Source organism: Lepisma saccharinum, chromosome 9, assembly GCF_977018435.1.
Source record: "Lepisma saccharinum chromosome 9, izLepSacc3.1, whole genome shotgun sequence".
In the NCBI taxonomy this organism is placed as follows: Eukaryota; Metazoa; Arthropoda; class Insecta; order Zygentoma; family Lepismatidae; genus Lepisma; species Lepisma saccharinum.
This window is the reverse complement of record NC_139237.1, coordinates 130538-148111: the sequence shown is the minus strand read 5'-3', so window position 1 is coordinate 148111 and position 17574 is coordinate 130538. Positions and strand designations below refer to the sequence as shown.

Genomic DNA, 17574 nt, shown 5'->3' with positions numbered 1-17574 from the left:
GTACCAGTGACGACTCCCGCTCGTGACTACCGTCCTCGATCCAATACAAGTTCGACCAATCAGAAGCCCGCAGCCAGCCAGAGAGACCGACGTCCTCAAGCGCCTCGACCGGCTCCACGCCCAGCTGCATGTTCGACATCTTACCATACGTCGCTACTGGAACTTCTCCAAGAGCTGGCGAAACCAGACGTGATTCCTGGCTTGTTGCAATTACTCCAGGGATTGCAACAAATCCGCTCCGCACCGGATGCTTCGACACGCCGACGAGTTCTTGCTAAACTCGCCGACGAAATGGTGCCATGAGGCCCACAATGTTGTCCTGTTTTGTCTTGTTTAATGTCTTATACATTTTGGTTATTGGGAACACAAGATATGTACTCTCCTGCGACAGTTGCGGAGAAACAATCAAATGATGATGAAAACCCCCCACATTTTGTTAATAAAGTTCAATATCGATACCTGTTAATGATACTATCAGTCAAGAAGCAGGTTCAATCTTGCAGATGTTCCGACCTATGTTAAAGGTCAAAAGAAAAAAAAAAAAAAAAAAAAAAAAAAAAAAAAAAAAAAGGGAAGGCTTCATTCTCATTCTTTCGAATCCACGTACGTGCACTGCAGAAATGACAGGCAGAGGTAAAGGAGGAAAGGGACTCGGCAAAGGAGGTGCCAAGCGCCACCGTAAAGTTCTCCGAGACAACATCCAGGGTATCACCAAGCCCGCCATCCGCCGTCTTGCCCGGCGAGGAGGTGTGAAGCGAATCTCCGGTCTCATCTACGAAGAGACACGCGGCGTCCTCAAGGTGTTCTTGGAGAACGTTATCCGCGATGCCGTCACCTACACGGAGCACGCCAAGAGGAAAACCGTAACCGCCATGGACGTCGTGTACGCACTCAAACGTCAAGGCAGAACCTTGTACGGTTTCGGAGGTTAAGGGCTCTAGTTTGCCTGTCCTCCATCTTGAAAAATCGGCCCTTCTAAGGGCCACAAATCTTTTCTTTGAGGAAGGAAATGTCAGCTTTCAACTTTCCCCGAACCTTACCCCCTGATCCCAGCCTCGATTCGAACGATTTCTCTCGTCTCGAGTTCATAATGACATAAGAATGATTGAAATAATTGAGAATTCAACAAAAAATATTCACGCGAGGACTCTCAGCATTCGCTAGATGACTACCCACCCTTCGTTCGTCGTTTAGCAAAGCAAAAGAAATTTATGTGAAATTCAGATTGCTTCTGTCAAATTATAACATCAATTAATATAACTCAGGCGAACATATATATATATTTTTTATTATTATTATTTTCAGTGCAGCTTGACTCCACCGAAAACAAAACACACGTCATAATCTCTATGCTATCAAAATTTACAAGATGTATACGTACAGGTAAGCCACTATTCTCTGACATTATCGGAAATAGGCAAAAAACATTGAATCAACACAGGATTTGCATGCCAAGTTACATGGATTGTCAGTCCTGATTAGACTACAGACTTCAAACTTGAAAACTTAAAAAAATGGAGTAGACAATGACCCTTTCCTAAGGTAATTGGTGGCCCTTACAAGGGCCGATTTGCTAGAAGCTGAGGGGGTAGGGTGTCAGCTTAAGCTTTCTTCTCGGTTTTCTTGGGAAGAAGGACCGCCTGGATGTTGGGCAGCACGCCACCCTGGGCGATCGTGACCCCAGAAAGGAGCTTGTTCAACTCCTCGTCGTTTCTGATGGCCAACTGCAAGTGACGGGGGATGATCCTGGTCTTCTTGTTATCGCGAGCAGCATTGCCGGCCAACTCCAAGACTTCGGCTGCCAAATATTCCATGACGGCGGCCAGGTAAACCGGTGCACCGGCACCGACACGTTCGGCATAATTGCCCTTTCGCAAAAGTCGGTGGATTCTGCCGACGGGGAACTGAAGTCCGGCTCGGCTGGAGCGAGACTTGCTCTTTCCCTTCACTTTTCCTCCCTTTCCGCGTCCAGACATGATGATCTCTTGCTATCGATACAACGTGAAAACACAAATTTTTGCCAGCCAGTTTGGTGGTTTTGTTAAGTAGTATTGAATCGCCGCGAATGAGAGCGTCCGGGAGACACGTCTCGAAGCGCCATTGGTCCGTCTGATATCAACCGTCCTTTCTTAAAAACGAATCGACGGAGGTGGCGCCCATCGAGTCTGTCTGCAACATGCCGCCAAAGACAAGTGGAAAAGCCGCCAAAAAGGCCGGAAAGGCCCAGAAGAACATCTCCAAGGGAGACAAAAAGAAGAAGCGGAGGAGGAAGGAGAGCTACGCAATTTACATCTACAAGGTGTTGAAGCAAGTTCACCCTGACACCGGCATCTCCAGCAAGGCGATGAGCATCATGAACAGCTTCGTCAACGACATCTTCGAGCGCATTGCCGCCGAAGCTTCCAGGCTCGCTCATTACAACAAGCGATCGACCATCACCAGCAGGGAGATCCAGACGGCCGTTCGGCTGCTCCTCCCCGGTGAACTGGCCAAGCACGCCGTCAGTGAAGGCACCAAGGCCGTGACTAAGTACACCAGCTCAAAGTAAACTCAAGGAAATAATTACCTTGCCGAAAAAGGCCCTTTTTAGGGCCAAAAATTGAATCTTGGAATTGGACGAACTTGTCTACCACCCCTCCGAAACGTACACTTACATAACCTAACGATATCTCAGCCTGCAAGCGAGAAGATTTTTGACCTTACGTATATATAAAAAAAAAATGCTTTTAAGGTACGACCTTAACCAGCACGTAATTTACAAAAATAGGCTAAATTTCCAAATTTTTTAGTTTCTTTTGCTGAATAGGACTTTTAGAGTTACATTTGGACAAAATGCCACTGCAAAAAAATAACCTAAGACTTGGAACAATTATTGATTCGGCGCATTATTATTTTGGATGAACACATAAAATAAACTTGTATATTTAACAAAAATAACTTTCAGGTTTCTATTTCACAATTGTACGTTTGTTACTAGAGTATGGCAGTGAAAGGTACACACAGATTAATATCTGCATATACTCGGTTGGGTTACATTAGGTTAGGTTTTGTTAGGTCGTGATTTTATTTCATTTTTCGTGTTTTCCTTCATTTTACTTTCAAAATTACTTTCAGTTTTCTCCACGAGCAGGGAAAAAGGAAGAGTTTGGCAGTCACATTCATAATTTGCACTAAAAGGGCTCACTTAACTTCTATGAAAGGGTGAGAACTGGTACGCTCAACGAAGTGTGACATTTGGCGGGAACCGTTGCATTTGAAATCGGTTACTCCAAGAATTGATCTGAACGTTGTTTCCAGAGGGCGGCGGCATCGGGGGGGGGGGGTGGAACTTCAACTTACGATCCCGGAAGATTAGCATTTTTTTGTTCAGTTAGGGGTGGGGTTCGAACGCCTACATGCCTCCATTCGGTATCATTACATGCTGACTACACAACGAAAGTGTACGCGAATTTTTGAAGAGGAACCAAAGTTGTCTTACGCAAGGTCCTTTTTCCAGGAATTTGTCTCGCGTTCGTCTGAACCCAGATCCTCTGGGAGGTTAGGTTACGTTGACATGGCAAAAAAAAATGTTCATTCCATCCTATGCATTAATATTAGGGGTGTGCGGGATCCCGAAAAGTCGGGACCGGGGGGGGGATCCTGTCCCGATCCCGACTTCGGGAAATGACTTCCCGACTCCCGACCAGTCGAGAAATACCGAATGGTCATTTTATCGTTAATTCGTTTGCTGCAAAAAGTAACGGTTATGTAACGGTCTGCTGCCAAAAGTAACGATTTCGTAACCGTCTGCTGCCAAAAGTAACGGTTTTGTAACCGTTCCCTGCTAAAACTAACAGTTTCGTAACCGTTTACTGCCAAAAGTAACCGTTTCGTAACAGTTTACTGCCAAAAGTAACCGTTTTGTAACAGTTTACTGACAAAAGTAACCGTTTTGTAACAGTTTACTGACAAAAGTAACAGTTTCGTAACCGTTTGCTGCCAAAAGTAACCGTTCCGACCAGGACCTTCCCCACTTGCCTTCTGCTAAATTGTCCACTAGCGGGGACACTTTCACATCACTGCACTGATCGAGCATTCCCTTTCCGAAGGGAAAAGACGCGAGATTTGACATGCATCGGTTGAAACAGAACCTCGGTTTACGTGTCCTCGCCAACGAGTATGCGACATTTCCAATTCTTTATTCTGCGTGTGCACACCCCCCCCCCCCCGCCCCGGTGCGTTTCGGGCGAAATTGCCAACGGATCAGGGTTGCCGGGCCGGGACTATCCCTTTAGCGAACGCCTCCTTCCACGGCGATGGCATTTTGCAAAAAAATAAAAACGCCCAAAAAAAACACACTCCCTGCAACCGCCGGCACGTATCCTCGCCGAAAACTACCAACGCCGGGCTCTTCGGGGAGCGACGCGGCGGATCCGCCGGGCAGGGGAGCGCTCGCTCCCCGCCGGGATTATGGCGGCCGCCGGTAATAAGAACGCACCCTGCAACCCCGCAAGCCCCAAAAAACAGAAGAAAGTCGCCTTCCCCGATATTCATATATACTAATATACATTCTTCACTTATATTATTATTATTATTTGATGACAGGTATATTGAAAAAAAAAAAAAAAAAAAAAAAAAGCGATTCTGCAAAAACTGTCGGTGATTGATTGGCTTCAATTCACAAATAAAAGGCCACTATGAACCTTGAAAAAGAAAAAGGATGCCAACAGCACCTGGTGTTCCCAGGCGGTCACCCATCCAAGTACTGACCAGGCCCGACGCTGCTTGACTTCGGTGATCGGACGAGAACCGGTATATTCAGCGTGGTATGGCCGTTGGCGAAAGATACTGCTTTCGGTAAGGTACATATAGTCCAACTTCTCGTTTTCGGGGAAATGTCTCGTCTCGTGGGCACTGCCAAGAACGTGTAGAAGAAACATAACAAATAATTATACATTTCATTGTAGTCATAGTGAGAAATGTGCTTTAACACCCTTCCAGAGATGTGTGAACATAAAAGCTACAAGATAGAGAAGAAGAAAATTTAGTGCAGTGAATAAAAGTGAATCTCATGACCAACCTTTTTGATTCCACACTATATACCCAGGACCTAACAACGAAAAAGTGATTGGGCTCGGTTAGTTCGTATGAACTTTCCAGCCTGATCATTACCAGTGCGTAGTTATATATATATATATATATATATATATATATATACTCTCCAGCCTAGCTATTTCCTATTTTTGTGCTATCTTCGGACAACTTCATCGAGTTCTCGAATACGCGCTATTCCCACAAACCAAAGTAGGCAACGGGCACCTCGACACAAACTATTACATTATTATTATTTATCGGCGGAGAGCAGGAAGGGCCGCGCTAACTTTCGGTGCAAATGGCTGCTTTCGAATCGAACCACAGTCCTCATGCGATAGATTTTCGCCTATAAACGAAATTAAAGGCTATACATTGGAAGTAGGCCAGCTTCGTTCAAACACAGGCGTGTGCGACACACGCTACTTCGGAGATTGGCTTGAGAGGCCTGTCGTATGCTCAAGGCACCTGATTCTCAGCAAGAGAATAGGGGAAGGATTGAACTTCCATCTCCTCCGTGCAACCGACGCACCTTCTACCTTTTCTCAGAGAAAACTAAGGAAATCACGGGCATATGGAGGTCGCGCGTACACCTACGGTGAGTTTGACACGAAGGAAGCGAGGAACGTGGAAGTCGTGGGGACGGACTGCGGCACTTCACGGCTACTTCAAAGTTTCCGGAACGTACCCAACAACGAGGGATGCTGGTGCTCTCTAGCTCAGCACTGAAAAAATTAATCTTGGAAAGAGGAGGAAACACACTTACCGTTGTGGCAACTACAAACTTCAGTTTGCTTCGGCCCGCCTGAGAGCTGCTCTCGCTCCGGTCCGCGCTCCGAGAGAAAAGGGGGTCGAAACCTCGGCGCGGGGATTCATTTTCGTTCCGAAAAGAGCGTAGATATGGCAGATACGGCATCAGCTCCCTCAGCCCCGACGGCGGCTTCGCCCAAGAAGTCCTCGAAGGCGAAAAAGCCGAGAACGGCTCCTTCCCATCCCAGGACATCCGAGATGGTGAACAACGCTATCAAGAACTTGAAGGAGCGCGGAGGCTCTTCCCTGCAGGCCATCAAGAAGTACATCACCCAGAACTACAAGGTCGACGCCGAGAAGCTCGCGCCCTTCATCAAGAAGTACCTGAGGAGCGCCGTGGCATCAGGTTCTTTGGTGCAAACCAAAGGAAAGGGTGCCTCCGGATCTTTCAAACTCAGCGCTTCGTCGCTGAAGGAGAAACCGGAAAGCGGGGCTGTTTCCAAGACCAAACGCTCGGCTCCCAAGGAGAAGAAACCGGCAAAGAAAGCTGCCCCGGCCAAGCGACCAAAGAAGACCGGCGAAAAGAAGAAGGCACCTGTTGCAAAGCCAAAGAAGTCTCCATCGAAAGTGAAAAAGGCAAAGACGCCCAAGAAACCAAAGGCGCCAAAGCCAAAGAAGGCTGCCAAGCCCAAGGCAGCAAAGAAGGCTGCACCAAAAAAGAAGTAAAATGGTTGAGCACGCAAGTGTTCCCCATAAAAAGGTCCTTCTGAGGACCATCAAAATTCTCCTGGAAGGAGCGAATTTGCACGATCACTCAATCTTATAACCTTTCCTTTCATCGGACACGGTGTCATCCTTTCCCTTCCATCCATGCATTTTCTTTTTTAAAAAAATGAAAGCAATACACTAGTCACATTATGTCGTCATAATTTGTTTGACTTCGTTTCCATCGATTCTATGAAATGAACTGCGAGTAAGATATTAGATTTAAAGATTTAGCGAGAGCTTTATTATTAAAACTGAATATTCATGAAATATCGCCCAATTGCTTCGGCATTATTATTTTAAATAACTTTTGGATAAACGCGAGGATAGGGATGGAATTGACAATAATAATAAAAAATAAAGAGAGATACGACCAAAACGTACTTTCCAAGTAGGATTTGTGGTCCTCAAAAGGACCGATTGTTTGCCAAGGGCAGCGGAATGCGCTTAAGCACGCTCTCCACGAATGCGGCGGGCGAGCTGGATGTCCTTTGGCATGATAGTGACACGCTTAGCGTGGATGGCACACAAGTTGGTATCTTCGAAGAGACCGACGAGGTAAGCCTCGCTGGCCTCCTGGAGAGCCATGACTGCGGAACTCTGGAAGCGCAAGTCGGTCTTGAAATCTTGAGCGATCTCGCGGACGAGACGCTGGAAAGGAAGCTTCCTGATGAGCAACTCGGTGCTCTTCTGGTAGCGACGGATTTCTCGAAGAGCCACGGTACCTGGCCTGTACCTATGGGGCTTCTTCACTCCTCCGGTGGCGGGAGCGCTCTTCCTAGCTGCCTTTGTGGCGAGCTGCTTCCTTGGGGCCTTGCCTCCGGTGGATTTTCGTGCAGTTTGCTTAGTCCGGGCCATTGTCGCGTGCTTGTCCTAAGCGTTTCCGTTTCAAACAATCGCGCCAACCAAAAATCATGCCTTTATATGCTTTGCCCTGAAAGGTGCCGTGCATGCTCCTGATTCGTGAAATCAAACCGAAAAGCGGATTTCCCATTGGCTCCCGCCATTCTGCCCCCCTCTGTCGAAGGCGTACAAAACTGAGCCGGCTCGCCGGGAAGGCTTCATTCTCATCTTTCGAATCCACGTACGTGCACTGCAGAAATGACAGGCAGAGGTAAAGGAGGAAAGGGACTCGGCAAAGGAGGTGCCAAGCGCCACCGTAAAGTTCTCCGAGACAACATCCAGGGTATCACCAAGCCCGCCATCCGCCGTCTTGCCCGGCGAGGAGGTGTGAAGCGAATCTCCGGTCTCATCTACGAAGAGACACGCGGCGTCCTCAAGGTGTTCTTGGAGAACGTTATCCGCGATGCCGTCACCTACACGGAGCACGCCAAGAGGAAAACCGTAACCGCCATGGACGTCGTGTACGCACTCAAACGTCAAGGCAGAACCTTGTACGGTTTCGGAGGTTAAGGGCTCTAGTTTGCCTGTCCTCCATCTTGAAAAATCGGCCCTTCTAAGGGCCACAAATCTTTTCTTTGAGGAAGGAAATGTCAGCTTTCAACTTTCCCCGAACCTTACCCCCTGATCCCAGCCTCGATTCGAACGATTTCTCTCGTCTCGAGTTCATAATGACATAAGAATGATTGAAATAATTGAGAATTCAACAAAAAATATTCACGCGAGGACTCTCAGCATTCGCTAGATGACTACCCACCCTTCGTTCGTCGTTTAGCAAAGCAAAAGAAATTTATGTGAAATTCAGATTGCTTCTGTCAAATTATAACATCAATTAATATAACTCAGGCGAACATATATATATATTTTTTATTATTATTATTTTCAGTGCAGCTTGACTCCACCGAAAACAAAACACACGTCATAATCTCTATGCTATCAAAATTTACAAGATGTATACGTACAGGTAAGCCACTATTCTCTGACATTATCGGAAATAGGCAAAAAACATTGAATCAACACAGGATTTGCATGCCAAGTTACATGGATTGTCAGTCCTGATTAGACTACAGACTTCAAACTTGAAAACTTAAAAAAATGGAGTAGACAATGACCCTTTCCTAAGGTAATTGGTGGCCCTTACAAGGGCCGATTTGCTAGAAGCTGAGGGGGTAGGGTGTCAGCTTAAGCTTTCTTCTCGGTTTTCTTGGGAAGAAGGACCGCCTGGATGTTGGGCAGCACGCCACCCTGGGCGATCGTGACCCCAGAAAGGAGCTTGTTCAACTCCTCGTCGTTTCTGATGGCCAACTGCAAGTGACGGGGGATGATCCTGGTCTTCTTGTTATCGCGAGCAGCATTGCCGGCCAACTCCAAGACTTCGGCTGCCAAATATTCCATGACGGCGGCCAGGTAAACCGGTGCACCGGCACCGACACGTTCGGCATAATTGCCCTTTCGCAAAAGTCGGTGGATTCTGCCGACGGGGAACTGAAGTCCGGCTCGGCTGGAGCGAGACTTGCTCTTTCCCTTCACTTTTCCTCCCTTTCCGCGTCCAGACATGATGATCTCTTGCTATCGATACAACGTGAAAACACAAATTTTTGCCAGCCAGTTTGGTGGTTTTGTTAAGTAGTATTGAATCGCCGCGAATGAGAGCGTCCGGGAGACACGTCTCGAAGCGCCATTGGTCCGTCTGATATCAACCGTCCTTTCTTAAAAACGAATCGACGGAGACGGCCCTTCTTAGGACCAAAAAGCCGAAATCTCCGATGTTCCTTAGGGAAAAAGAAAAAACGGGACCAAGTGCAACTGACGATAGAGTTTTTTCCCCCTCCTTCTCAGGGGGGGGGGGATATCTCGAAAAACCGGTAGCCGAAAACTCAACCGGGGGAGAAAGGAGTGCGTGGACCTGGGCAAAGAAGCGGATGCGGAGGAAAAGGACAGCGGACAGCAAAGGCAGATCAAAACCGACCGGGTTGGTGGCCCTCAGAAGGGCCTTTCCACCCAAAGTCTGTCGGGGAGTAGTGACCCCCGGCAGCACCCCCCCGACTGCTGTGCGCTCTCGGGCGTAGGGGACCATGTGTTCTTTCGCGTCATCGGTTTTGCCGTTTCCCCGGTGATAATTACCCCGACTCGGAAATGGACCTAAGGGGTATAGGAAGGCACATGGGCACAAAGGTGGTTCCCCCGTAGCAGCAGTCACCCACACTGCAATGACGTAAGCTCTGGGTGTGGTTATTACCGATACCCCGCAAGGGGACAGATTTCAGACCGGCCTCGGCCGTCGGACTGGTCCTACGAGAAGTCACTCGCCCCTAAGGCAATGAAAAGCCAATGCTGTCTTAAATCCCGATCCGAAGCAAAAGTAACAATGCCCGGAGAAACAGACGAGTTCTCTCTAACGGACAGACACCCCAAGCAACGACTTCTCCTCTCTTTCACGCAGACGTCTTTGGCAGTTAACTTCCGATGCGGCTTTTTTCGGCTTTAATTCAAAATTCATTTTCGATGTTTGTTTCAAATAAGGTTGTAAGTCGGAATGAGTAGGTCCAACTAACACACAGATTTGCAGAGAGCCTTCGGGCTTTACCTACCTGCCCTTCCAAATTCCCGACTCCATCCTCCCCGTAAGGATAGGAACCAATAGGGTGTGTGTTTTTTTGCCCCCCTTCAACGTGGGTTTTTTTCACACACCAGTATCTAGATGAAGCTGTTATTCCAAGACATCCGAGGTTTTGTCTGCTTGCAGAATTTTATCCTCGGGAGCTTCCCTTCTATTTCTCTTTTTTGTCTCTTGTAGTTTTTTCTGTCTGTCTAATTTTCGCCGTCTGGTAAAAATCCTCTTTCCATAGGGTTGAAACCAGATTTAGTTAAAGTATTCGATGTCCCACGTAGGTAGATTTGCATACTAGTGCATGCCTGCATGGAATGGAGGTTTCCCCGAGGGAGAAATCCGGCTGGACTGGATCTATCCCGAAGGGAAGATTGTACCTAGGCAAAAGACCGAACATGAGGCTATAATGTGCTTGGAGAGTGCATTAGTGTTTCAGGCGAGGTCTGCGCCTTTCGGTATGGTTGCCGGTTGACTTAGGTCGGGCACCACTCACCCCCGCGAGCTCCTTTGGGGGCGGGGTTTTTTCTTTCTTTCTTTTTTTTTTTTTTTTTTTTTTGGCGCCCATCGAGTCTGTCTGCAACATGCCGCCAAAGACAAGTGGAAAAGCCGCCAAAAAGGCCGGAAAGGCCCAGAAGAACATCTCCAAGGGAGACAAAAAGAAGAAGCGGAGGAGGAAGGAGAGCTACGCAATTTACATCTACAAGGTGTTGAAGCAAGTTCACCCTGACACCGGCATCTCCAGCAAGGCGATGAGCATCATGAACAGCTTCGTCAACGACATCTTCGAGCGCATTGCCGCCGAAGCTTCCAGGCTCGCTCATTACAACAAGCGATCGACCATCACCAGCAGGGAGATCCAGACGGCCGTTCGGCTGCTCCTCCCCGGTGAACTGGCCAAGCACGCCGTCAGTGAAGGCACCAAGGCCGTGACTAAGTACACCAGCTCAAAGTAAACTCAAGGAAATAATTACCTTGCCGAAAAAGGCCCTTTTTAGGGCCAAAAATTGAATCTTGGAATTGGACGAACTTGTCTACCACCCCTCCGAAACGTACACTTACATAACCTAACGATATCTCAGCCTGCAAGCGAGAAGATTTTTGACCTTACGTATATATAAAAAAAAAATGCTTTTAAGGTACGACCTTAACCAGCACGTAATTTACAAAAATAGGCTAAATTTCCAAATTTTTTAGTTTCTTTTGCTGAATAGGACTTTTAGAGTTACATTTGGACAAAATGCCACTGCAAAAAAATAACCTAAGACTTGGAACAATTATTGATTCGGCGCATTATTATTTTGGATGAACACATAAAATAAACTTGTATATTTAACAAAAATAACTTTCAGGTTTCTATTTCACAATTGTACGTTTGTTACTAGAGTATGGCAGTGAAAGGTACACACAGATTAATATCTGCATATACTCGGTTGGGTTACATTAGGTTAGGTTTTGTTAGGTCGTGATTTTATTTCATTTTTCGTGTTTTCCTTCATTTTACTTTCAAAATTACTTTCAGTTTTCTCCACGAGCAGGGAAAAAGGAAGAGTTTGGCAGTCACATTCATAATTTGCACTAAAAGGGCTCACTTAACTTCTATGAAAGGGTGAGAACTGGTACGCTCAACGAAGTGTGACATTTGGCGGGAACCGTTGCATTTGAAATCGGTTACTCCAAGAATTGATCTGAACGTTGTTTCCAGAGGGCGGCGGCATCGGGGGGGGGGGGGGTGGAACTTCAACTTACGATCCCGGAAGATTAGCATTTTTTTGTTCAGTTAGGGGTGGGGTTCGAACGCCTACATGCCTCCATTCGGTATCATTACATGCTGACTACACAACGAAAGTGTACGCGAATTTTTGAAGAGGAACCAAAGTTGTCTTACGCAAGGTCCTTTTTCCAGGAATTTGTCTCGCGTTCGTCTGAACCCAGATCCTCTGGGAGGTTAGGTTACGTTGACATGGCAAAAAAAAATGTTCATTCCATCCTATGCATTAATATTAGGGGTGTGCGGGATCCCGAAAAGTCGGGACCGGGGGGGGGATCCTGTCCCGATCCCGACTTCGGGAAATGACTTCCCGACTCCCGACCAGTCGAGAAATACCGAATGGTCATTTTATCGTTAATTCGTTTGCTGCAAAAAGTAACGGTTATGTAACGGTCTGCTGCCAAAAGTAACGATTTCGTAACCGTCTGCTGCCAAAAGTAACGGTTTTGTAACCGTTCCCTGCTAAAACTAACAGTTTCGTAACCGTTTACTGCCAAAAGTAACCGTTTCGTAACAGTTTACTGCCAAAAGTAACCGTTTTGTAACAGTTTACTGACAAAAGTAACCGTTTTGTAACAGTTTACTGACAAAAGTAACAGTTTCGTAACCGTTTGCTGCCAAAAGTAACCGTTCCGACCAGGACCTTCCCCACTTGCCTTCTGCTAAATTGTCCACTAGCGGGGACACTTTCACATCACTGCACTGATCGAGCATTCCCTTTCCGAAGGGAAAAGACGCGAGATTTGACATGCATCGGTTGAAACAGAACCTCGGTTTACGTGTCCTCGCCAACGAGTATGCGACATTTCCAATTCTTTATTCTGCGTGTGCACACCCCCCCCCCCCGCCCCGGTGCGTTTCGGGCGAAATTGCCAACGGATCAGGGTTGCCGGGCCGGGACTATCCCTTTAGCGAACGCCTCCTTCCACGGCGATGGCATTTTGCAAAAAAATAAAAACGCCCAAAAAAAACACACTCCCTGCAACCGCCGGCACGTATCCTCGCCGAAAACTACCAACGCCGGGCTCTTCGGGGAGCGACGCGGCGGATCCGCCGGGCAGGGGAGCGCTCGCTCCCCGCCGGGATTATGGCGGCCGCCGGTAATAAGAACGCACCCTGCAACCCCGCAAGCCCCAAAAAACAGAAGAAAGTCGCCTTCCCCGATATTCATATATACTAATATACATTCTTCACTTATATTATTATTATTATTTGATGACAGGTATATTGAAAAAAAAAAAAAAAAAAAAAAAAAAGCGATTCTGCAAAAACTGTCGGTGATTGATTGGCTTCAATTCACAAATAAAAGGCCACTATGAACCTTGAAAAAGAAAAAGGATGCCAACAGCACCTGGTGTTCCCAGGCGGTCACCCATCCAAGTACTGACCAGGCCCGACGCTGCTTGACTTCGGTGATCGGACGAGAACCGGTATATTCAGCGTGGTATGGCCGTTGGCGAAAGATACTGCTTTCGGTAAGGTACATATAGTCCAACTTCTCGTTTTCGGGGAAATGTCTCGTCTCGTGGGCACTGCCAAGAACGTGTAGAAGAAACATAACAAATAATTATACATTTCATTGTAGTCATAGTGAGAAATGTGCTTTAACACCCTTCCAGAGATGTGTGAACATAAAAGCTACAAGATAGAGAAGAAGAAAATTTAGTGCAGTGAATAAAAGTGAATCTCATGACCAACCTTTTTGATTCCACACTATATACCCAGGACCTAACAACGAAAAAGTGATTGGGCTCGGTTAGTTCGTATGAACTTTCCAGCCTGATCATTACCAGTGCGTAGTTATATATATATATATATATATATATATATATACTCTCCAGCCTAGCTATTTCCTATTTTTGTGCTATCTTCGGACAACTTCATCGAGTTCTCGAATACGCGCTATTCCCACAAACCAAAGTAGGCAACGGGCACCTCGACACAAACTATTACATTATTATTATTTATCGGCGGAGAGCAGGAAGGGCCGCGCTAACTTTCGGTGCAAATGGCTGCTTTCGAATCGAACCACAGTCCTCATGCGATAGATTTTCGCCTATAAACGAAATTAAAGGCTATACATTGGAAGTAGGCCAGCTTCGTTCAAACACAGGCGTGTGCGACACACGCTACTTCGGAGATTGGCTTGAGAGGCCTGTCGTATGCTCAAGGCACCTGATTCTCAGCAAGAGAATAGGGGAAGGATTGAACTTCCATCTCCTCCGTGCAACCGACGCACCTTCTACCTTTTCTCAGAGAAAACTAAGGAAATCACGGGCATATGGAGGTCGCGCGTACACCTACGGTGAGTTTGACACGAAGGAAGCGAGGAACGTGGAAGTCGTGGGGACGGACTGCGGCACTTCACGGCTACTTCAAAGTTTCCGGAACGTACCCAACAACGAGGGATGCTGGTGCTCTCTAGCTCAGCACTGAAAAAATTAATCTTGGAAAGAGGAGGAAACACACTTACCGTTGTGGCAACTACAAACTTCAGTTTGCTTCGGCCCGCCTGAGAGCTGCTCTCGCTCCGGTCCGCGCTCCGAGAGAAAAGGGGGTCGAAACCTCGGCGCGGGGATTCATTTTCGTTCCGAAAAGAGCGTAGATATGGCAGATACGGCATCAGCTCCCTCAGCCCCGACGGCGGCTTCGCCCAAGAAGTCCTCGAAGGCGAAAAAGCCGAGAACGGCTCCTTCCCATCCCAGGACATCCGAGATGGTGAACAACGCTATCAAGAACTTGAAGGAGCGCGGAGGCTCTTCCCTGCAGGCCATCAAGAAGTACATCACCCAGAACTACAAGGTCGACGCCGAGAAGCTCGCGCCCTTCATCAAGAAGTACCTGAGGAGCGCCGTGGCATCAGGTTCTTTGGTGCAAACCAAAGGAAAGGGTGCCTCCGGATCTTTCAAACTCAGCGCTTCGTCGCTGAAGGAGAAACCGGAAAGCGGGGCTGTTTCCAAGACCAAACGCTCGGCTCCCAAGGAGAAGAAACCGGCAAAGAAAGCTGCCCCGGCCAAGCGACCAAAGAAGACCGGCGAAAAGAAGAAGGCACCTGTTGCAAAGCCAAAGAAGTCTCCATCGAAAGTGAAAAAGGCAAAGACGCCCAAGAAACCAAAGGCGCCAAAGCCAAAGAAGGCTGCCAAGCCCAAGGCAGCAAAGAAGGCTGCACCAAAAAAGAAGTAAAATGGTTGAGCACGCAAGTGTTCCCCATAAAAAGGTCCTTCTGAGGACCATCAAAATTCTCCTGGAAGGAGCGAATTTGCACGATCACTCAATCTTATAACCTTTCCTTTCATCGGACACGGTGTCATCCTTTCCCTTCCATCCATGCATTTTCTTTTTTAAAAAAATGAAAGCAATACACTAGTCACATTATGTCGTCATAATTTGTTTGACTTCGTTTCCATCGATTCTATGAAATGAACTGCGAGTAAGATATTAGATTTAAAGATTTAGCGAGAGCTTTATTATTAAAACTGAATATTCATGAAATATCGCCCAATTGCTTCGGCATTATTATTTTAAATAACTTTTGGATAAACGCGAGGATAGGGATGGAATTGACAATAATAATAAAAAATAAAGAGAGATACGACCAAAACGTACTTTCCAAGTAGGATTTGTGGTCCTCAAAAGGACCGATTGTTTGCCAAGGGCAGCGGAATGCGCTTAAGCACGCTCTCCACGAATGCGGCGGGCGAGCTGGATGTCCTTTGGCATGATAGTGACACGCTTAGCGTGGATGGCACACAAGTTGGTATCTTCGAAGAGACCGACGAGGTAAGCCTCGCTGGCCTCCTGGAGAGCCATGACTGCGGAACTCTGGAAGCGCAAGTCGGTCTTGAAATCTTGAGCGATCTCGCGGACGAGACGCTGGAAAGGAAGCTTCCTGATGAGCAACTCGGTGCTCTTCTGGTAGCGACGGATTTCTCGAAGAGCCACGGTACCTGGCCTGTACCTATGGGGCTTCTTCACTCCTCCGGTGGCGGGAGCGCTCTTCCTAGCTGCCTTTGTGGCGAGCTGCTTCCTTGGGGCCTTGCCTCCGGTGGATTTTCGTGCAGTTTGCTTAGTCCGGGCCATTGTCGCGTGCTTGTCCTAAGCGTTTCCGTTTCAAACAATCGCGCCAACCAAAAATCATGCCTTTATATGCTTTGCCCTGAAAGGTGCCGTGCATGCTCCTGATTCGTGAAATCAAACCGAAAAGCGGATTTCCCATTGGCTCCCGCCATTCTGCCCCCCTCTGTCGAAGGCGTACAAAACTGAGCCGGCTCGCCGGGAAGGCTTCATTCTCATCTTTCGAATCCACGTACGTGCACTGCAGAAATGACAGGCAGAGGTAAAGGAGGAAAGGGACTCGGCAAAGGAGGTGCCAAGCGCCACCGTAAAGTTCTCCGAGACAACATCCAGGGTATCACCAAGCCCGCCATCCGCCGTCTTGCCCGGCGAGGAGGTGTGAAGCGAATCTCCGGTCTCATCTACGAAGAGACACGCGGCGTCCTCAAGGTGTTCTTGGAGAACGTTATCCGCGATGCCGTCACCTACACGGAGCACGCCAAGAGGAAAACCGTAACCGCCATGGACGTCGTGTACGCACTCAAACGTCAAGGCAGAACCTTGTACGGTTTCGGAGGTTAAGGGCTCTAGTTTGCCTGTCCTCCATCTTGAAAAATCGGCCCTTCTAAGGGCCACAAATCTTTTCTTTGAGGAAGGAAATGTCAGCTTTCAACTTTCCCCGAACCTTACCCCCTGATCCCAGCCTCGATTCGAACGATTTCTCTCGTCTCGAGTTCATAATGACATAAGAATGATTGAAATAATTGAGAATTCAACAAAAAATATTCACGCGAGGACTCTCAGCATTCGCTAGATGACTACCCACCCTTCGTTCGTCGTTTAGCAAAGCAAAAGAAATTTATGTGAAATTCAGATTGCTTCTGTCAAATTATAACATCAATTAATATAACTCAGGCGAACATATATATATATTTTTTATTATTATTATTTTCAGTGCAGCTTGACTCCACCGAAAACAAAACACACGTCATAATCTCTATGCTATCAAAATTTACAAGATGTATACGTACAGGTAAGCCACTATTCTCTGACATTATCGGAAATAGGCAAAAAACATTGAATCAACACAGGATTTGCATGCCAAGTCCTGATTAGACTACAGACTTCAAACTTGAAAACTTAAAAAAATGGAGTAGACAATGACCCTTTCCTAAGGTAATTGGTGGCCCTTACAAGGGCCGATTTGCTAGAAGCTGAGGGGGTAGGGTGTCAGCTTAAGCTTTCTTCTCGGTTTTCTTGGGAAGAAGGACCGCCTGGATGTTGGGCAGCACGCCACCCTGGGCGATCGTGACCCCAGAAAGGAGCTTGTTCAACTCCTCGTCGTTTCTGATGGCCAACTGCAAGTGACGGGGGATGATCCTGGTCTTCTTGTTATCGCGAGCAGCATTGCCGGCCAACTCCAAGACTTCGGCTGCCAAATATTCCATGACGGCGGCCAGGTAAACCGGTGCACCGGCACCGACACGTTCGGCATAATTGCCCTTTCGCAAAAGTCGGTGGATTCTGCCGACGGGGAACTGAAGTCCGGCTCGGCTGGAGCGAGACTTGCTCTTTCCCTTCACTTTTCCTCCCTTTCCGCGTCCAGACATGATGATCTCTTGCTATCGATACAACGTGAAAACACAAATTTTTGCCA

The 17574-nt window shown here is 47.4% G+C and overlaps 10 protein-coding genes and 2 non-coding genes across 12 annotated transcripts; 5 read left to right on the top strand and 7 right to left on the bottom strand.

Annotated features, from left to right (window-relative positions):
• Positions 1-620: 620 nt before the first annotated feature.
• On the top strand, positions 621-932 carry LOC145992873 (histone H4). The gene has a single exon (XM_083129254.1). It carries the CDS (start codon positions 621-623, stop codon positions 930-932), a length of 312 nt encoding a protein of 103 aa, XP_082985380.1.
• Positions 933-1601: 669 nt separating this feature from the next.
• LOC145992872 (histone H2A) lies at positions 1602-1976 on the bottom strand. Its single transcript, XM_083129253.1, has one exon. The coding sequence runs from the start codon at positions 1974-1976 to the stop codon at positions 1602-1604; it is 375 nt and encodes a 124-aa protein (XP_082985379.1).
• Positions 1977-2176: 200 nt separating this feature from the next.
• On the top strand, positions 2177-2548 carry LOC145992578 (histone H2B). The gene has a single exon (XM_083128932.1). The coding sequence runs from the start codon at positions 2177-2179 to the stop codon at positions 2546-2548; it is 372 nt and encodes a 123-aa protein (XP_082985058.1).
• Positions 2549-4700: 2152 nt separating this feature from the next.
• On the bottom strand, positions 4701-4819 carry LOC145993037 (5S ribosomal RNA). Its single transcript, XR_014442249.1, has one exon. It is a non-coding gene; the product is annotated as a 5S ribosomal RNA (ribosomal RNA).
• A 2213-nt stretch (positions 4820-7032) lies between these two features.
• Positions 7033-7443, bottom strand: LOC145992871 (histone H3). Its single transcript, XM_083129252.1, has one exon. The coding sequence runs from the start codon at positions 7441-7443 to the stop codon at positions 7033-7035; it is 411 nt and encodes a 136-aa protein (XP_082985378.1).
• Positions 7444-7686: 243 nt separating this feature from the next.
• LOC145992870 (histone H4) lies at positions 7687-7998 on the top strand. The gene has a single exon (XM_083129251.1). It carries the CDS (start codon positions 7687-7689, stop codon positions 7996-7998), a length of 312 nt encoding a protein of 103 aa, XP_082985377.1.
• A 669-nt stretch (positions 7999-8667) lies between these two features.
• On the bottom strand, positions 8668-9042 carry LOC145992869 (histone H2A). Its single transcript, XM_083129250.1, has one exon. It carries the CDS (start codon positions 9040-9042, stop codon positions 8668-8670), a length of 375 nt encoding a protein of 124 aa, XP_082985376.1.
• A 1635-nt stretch (positions 9043-10677) lies between these two features.
• Positions 10678-11049, top strand: LOC145992576 (histone H2B). Its single transcript, XM_083128931.1, has one exon. It carries the CDS (start codon positions 10678-10680, stop codon positions 11047-11049), a length of 372 nt encoding a protein of 123 aa, XP_082985057.1.
• A 2154-nt stretch (positions 11050-13203) lies between these two features.
• Positions 13204-13322, bottom strand: LOC145993036 (5S ribosomal RNA). Its single transcript, XR_014442248.1, has one exon. It is a non-coding gene; the product is annotated as a 5S ribosomal RNA (ribosomal RNA).
• A 2211-nt stretch (positions 13323-15533) lies between these two features.
• LOC145992868 (histone H3) lies at positions 15534-15944 on the bottom strand. Its single transcript, XM_083129248.1, has one exon. It carries the CDS (start codon positions 15942-15944, stop codon positions 15534-15536), a length of 411 nt encoding a protein of 136 aa, XP_082985374.1.
• A 243-nt stretch (positions 15945-16187) lies between these two features.
• On the top strand, positions 16188-16499 carry LOC145992867 (histone H4). The gene has a single exon (XM_083129247.1). The coding sequence runs from the start codon at positions 16188-16190 to the stop codon at positions 16497-16499; it is 312 nt and encodes a 103-aa protein (XP_082985373.1).
• A 653-nt stretch (positions 16500-17152) lies between these two features.
• Positions 17153-17527, bottom strand: LOC145992866 (histone H2A). The gene has a single exon (XM_083129246.1). It carries the CDS (start codon positions 17525-17527, stop codon positions 17153-17155), a length of 375 nt encoding a protein of 124 aa, XP_082985372.1.
• Positions 17528-17574: the final 47 nt, after the last annotated feature.